At 60.0% G+C, this 4875-nt stretch overlaps 1 protein-coding gene across 1 annotated transcript; it reads right to left on the minus strand.

The window, feature by feature from the left end:
- Positions 1-512: 512 nt before the first annotated feature.
- Positions 513-4666, minus strand: LOC100384022 (uncharacterized). Its single transcript, NM_001176632.2, has 11 exons — positions 3602-4666; positions 3437-3516; positions 3202-3320; positions 2976-3091; positions 2395-2883; positions 2044-2292; positions 1629-1789; positions 1464-1543; positions 1194-1347; positions 947-1096; positions 513-848 (listed from the first exon to the last, which is right to left on the minus strand). Exons 1-11 carry the CDS (start codon positions 3750-3752, stop codon positions 612-614), a joined length of 1986 nt encoding a protein of 661 aa, NP_001170103.2. The 5' UTR covers positions 3753-4666; the 3' UTR covers positions 513-611.
- Positions 4667-4875: the final 209 nt, after the last annotated feature.

The following is a 4875-nucleotide window of genomic DNA, read 5'->3' on the forward strand; positions in this document are numbered from 1 at the left end:
ATGTGACATTGCATGCTGACGATGGTCGCTAGTGTGATGGGTAACGCAGCAGACAGTAGAGGCTGCTGGATGCACGGGATCTAGACTAGATGTACTGCTAGGGAGCTTTTTGGGCGTGATGAGTTACCCGTATATTGGTTAAGCCAGGCTCGAGTGGTACAATATTTTAGATGATCGGTTTCCCTGTGGAACGACCATAACCCGGCTGCTTCGGTGCTAACGGTAGCTTTCAGCCCGGCTCCACAGAAGGAAAATTGAATCGATTTCTGTCGAGTTGAGCGGCGGGGTGCAGCACGGACGCTTGTGCCGTTTCTGTTATTCTACGGCTCTTGTATCGTATGACGGATGCAGCTTGGGCAGAGAACCACAAAACACATGCGACTTGTCACTTGTACGCAACTTGCCTGGCCGGCAGGTGCGAGGCAGGTCAAGCTCAACCAATCGCGTCTTTGTCGCCGAAGATGTGGCTCGCTCTGGTGATTTTTGACTGTCCACTGTACACACGGCCCCGGTAACCAAACCATACGATAAACATGTGAATTACCGGCGGAGAGGGAAAAAAAAACTAAAACACATGCCCACAAACAAAATCGCAGCGCGGGCATGAATCATCAGTCGAAGCTGGACGATCGGCTCCAACGTTCTCGCAGGTACTCCTCCAACGGGCTGAGGCCGCTGCTGTGCTCCGTGCTGGAGATGGACTCCGAGTCCTCCACGTCGAGAAGCGCGAGGCCCAGGTGCGACCTCACGTTCGCGGCGGGGTACGCCTCGTCGTCCACGCAGTCCGGCTCCGTCGCGCCCTGGTCGGCGATGCTCGCCGCGCTTTCTCCTCGTAGTATGCTCAGTATCTGCGCGGCGCCGCGGCACAAGAAACCGGTCGGTGGATGGAATGCAAGCAAGATCACACGAGCTAAAGCTGGTTGGAGGAGGCTGGCAGTGGGCCGACCTGCGATATCGGCGGCCTGAGTCGAGCCGACCTCCGGAGGCAGAGCGACGCGGCAGAGGCCATCCGCCTGACCTCCACCTCGTCGTGCTTCACGTCCAGCCTCGGGTCCAGCAGGTCACAGATGTTGCCGCTGCTAAGCACCGGAGTTGCCTGTCACGACAAGGCAGTTGTTACTCCTTCCTCTGCGTCACAGATGAATTGCCAGAGACATGAGATGCATGATCGGTAGGACGGACGGCACTCTTACCCACATGACGAGACTCTCCTGGCCCTTGGGTGACGACCCGTCGCTGCTGATGGACTTCCGGCCGGACAGGAGCTCCAGCAGGACGACGCCCAACGCGTACACGTCCACCCTGTCGGTCACCTTCCCGTACATGAAGTACTCCGGCGCCAGGTACCTGCATGGCACGGTGTAATTAAAAAAAAACATCAATCGCTGTGGAGGAACCACAGAACACGGGGTACAAGTACAATACAACCAACACTGCTGAGGAACAGGCTTGGAGGGAGGTACCCGAATGTGCCGACGACGTCGCTGTGCGTCACGGACGTCGGATTCGTCGGCGCCCAGATGGCCAGCCCGAAATCGGATAGCTGCCGCAACGGGGGGGAGTTGAGGGTTCAAGTCCAAACGAAAAGCTTCGCTACGACTAGGATCCATGACATGCTTTGTAACTACCTGAGGCTCGAACTCTTCTGCGAGGAGGATGTTGGACGACTTGACGTCCCTGTGGATCACCGGCCGCGGGCTGCCGGAGTGCAGGTAGCTCAGAGCCTCCGCGATCCCCAGCGCAGCCTTGTACCGGTTCTCCCACGACAGCGCCGGCTTTGACCTTTCCCCTGCAGACCACAGGAGCACCAGACGTCAGAGCAGAGTGAAGGACTCAACTGCTCCCACACCTTTCAACTGTTCTGAACGCGACCCGTTTCCATTTCCTGAGAAAGGAACAGTCTCTTGTACGAATCGTTGTCTGCAGAATTCCCGGTTCCTTAGAAGAAAATCCACCGTGTGCTAATGATGAGAATTGTTTTTGGGGGTGACTTCCCATGAACACAACTGAACATGTAAGCGTCGGCATACGCTGGTACCGTACCGTGTAGATTGTCCTCGAGGCTGCCCCTGGGGAGGTAGCGGTAAACGGAGATGAGGTTGCGGCCTTCCACGCAGACGCCGATCAAGGGGACGATCCGGTGGTGCTGCAGCTTGGTGATGATGTCCACCTCCCGGAGGAAGTCCTTGGACGCCTCCGCCGACGCCTTGCACAACTTGATCGCCACCTGCCGGCCGCAGGCGAGGCTGCCCCTGTACACCCTGCTGTTCCCTCCGTTCCCGATCAGGTTCTCTGCCACAAGCCAAGAACGGGGTCGGTCGGTGACGGCGAGGAATCGTGTGAGCTGGAACCTGAAAGGCGCGAGACTGACGATCAGGAAAAGGGAGGAAGCACCTGCGGAGAAGTGGTTGGTGGAGTCGTAGAGCTCCTCGTAGCGGAACCACCGGCACCGCGCGCCACTGCCGCCAAGCATTGCCTTGAGCTCCGACTCGAGCCCCGCCCCGGCATGCGGCTCGGCGGACTCCGACGGCGCGGACCGCCGGGGCAGGCTCATCACCCAGTGCACCACCGACTGCTTCCGCGGCTCATGATTCTTGCCGCCGGGCGTCTGTACAGGGGCAGCTGAGGCGGCGGCGGCGGCGTGCGCGCGGCGGAGCAGCGGCCACCCGAGCCTCTGCTCGGGTGCCACGCCGCCGTCGCCTTTGGTGGCGTCGTCCAAGCACCTGCTTGCCGGCGCGTCCGCGGCGCCGTGACCGCAGCATGGGGCGTCCAAGTCCATGGACATGGACCGCGCGCGCCGGTTCGGGTTCGGGATGATCACCTTGGGCTCCAGCCCCACGCTCGGGTGCAGCACCGTGCGGAGCACCGGCTTTGGCTCTGCTCCTGCGCACCAGCTCGCCACCCAACGATTAGCGACTCGCTAACCAAAATCTCCACAACTGATAACCACAATTAATTAATGGGCACTTTATTACCAAGTGGCGGCCTGGGCGCCTCCCGGACGAAGACGGCCTTGCCGTCCTGGATGGCGACGACGGTGGTTGTCGGCGGCAGCTTCTTGGCGCAGTACTTGGCCAGGCAGGACGACCCTCTGCGCAACCGCAACCAAAATGGGGGGAAAAAAGGAGAAGGTTTGCTAAGGGATGGTGACGGAACCAGCAGTTAGCTAGATCATACAAAGGTTGCTGCCAGCGTACTTACCCGAAGGAGTACTTCTTATTGGCGCCAAGCACCACGACCATGGCGGCGCAGAGCTTGGCCTCCTTCACCAGCTCCTTCTGGATCGAGCTTCCCGGCGTCACCCGGCCGACGAGAACCACCTGACACAAAATCATTCAATGGTGGCATGTCAATTGAATCAGCAGCAGCATGGCAAAAAAAAAAAAAAAAAAACTCCGTAGCAGTCGCCACCTGTCCGCTGCCCATCCTAGCTCACCTGTTTCTGGTTGCAGAGAGCCTCGTATTCCGCCAGGTAGTCGTCCAGCGTCCTGATCAGCTTCAGTGTGTTCGTCTTGTCTGCAACGAGAAGCAAGAATATGTCAAGAAAAGAAAAGGAAGCTAATGATTCCCAGACCAGTTATAGTTCTAGGCAGACACCAACCGGACTTGCGGTAAATGTGCACGGCGACGATGCGGTCGCCCCGCCTGACCTCCTGGTGGAGCGCCCACTGGAGCAGGTCCCTGCCGACGGCGTCCATGTGCAGCCCCACCAGTATGCACCGCCCGACGCCCTCCCCGTGGTCCGCCGCCATGACGCCCACGAACGGTGGCCGAGAGCCGGGCTTGCAGCTCCCGAGATCAGCAGGAAGAACCGCAGTTGCACATGGCACGGCAAGCTGGTAAGTAGCCAGGCCACTGGTTCGCTCAACCTGCTAACCGCCGTGGACTTGCCGCTGTCACAAGACGATCTCGCCGGGCTACTGGCTGGCTGCGAGCCTGCAACCAATTTCTGACCCGGAACCGCGACGCTGGAATAGAAAACTGCCGAGGCGGCGGTCGTCGCCTGGCCTGACCTGGAAACTGGAAAGCGAGCGAGTTCCGTTACCAGGAACCCTCCGGCCGCCCGCTCGCTTCGTGGCTGAATTCGCTGAACCCGAACCGAAAGGCGCGGCGGGGAGGCCTGAGACGAGGAAGATACAAGCGCAAGCGACGAGAGCGGGAACTATATCCTGGGTCCAGGGTGGAAAAGAGGCGAAGGGCGAGGGGTGTGCGAGGCAGGCGACACGGCACGGGTAACCACCTAAAATCTGGTTAGCTTGTCAGGTTTCAGCTGCTGGGGGGCGCGTATTGAAATGGCTGCCGTCATGGCGCCACGCCGCCCGGGATCGTCGCCATCGGCTCGCTCAACCACTCCAACCACGCACAAAAAGCACGAGGCCGGCCCCGTCCGGTCCCTTGCCGCCTTGTGCCGTTGCGCGAAGGTGGAGTGAAGGGACCGGACGAACGGGCAGTCTTGCCGGCCGCCGTCGCCGGTCAGCGTAGCGCGGGCGCGGCTGCTGTTTTAGCGCGGCCAGCCGGTGCGGCAGTGGCGGTAATGGCAGCGGCAGCGAAAGGACGGCGGGAAGCCGGCGGGAAGGAGGCGGAGCAGAGATGACGCGATGGTGTGGCCTACTTACGTGAGAGAAATGGGGAAATTGTAGTGGGCAATAGGATCGGCGATGGTGCGTGGGCAGAGGTGTGACGGGGACGATGAGCGCATTGGGCAAAGAATTCCTTGGTGGAGGTTGCAGAGGCAAGGGGTGGAAAGCGAGCAATTGGGGAGGCAGGGGCAGGACAGGGAGCCATCGGCGATGGGCCCACACCAGTACTCCCATACACATCGCAAAAGGGCGAAATACAAAGAGAAGAGGTGGAAAAGAAATTGGGAGTGCTCCT

This window comes from Zea mays, chromosome 1 (assembly GCF_902167145.1).
Source record: "Zea mays cultivar B73 chromosome 1, Zm-B73-REFERENCE-NAM-5.0, whole genome shotgun sequence".
NCBI lineage: Eukaryota > Viridiplantae > Streptophyta > Magnoliopsida > Poales > Poaceae > Zea > Zea mays.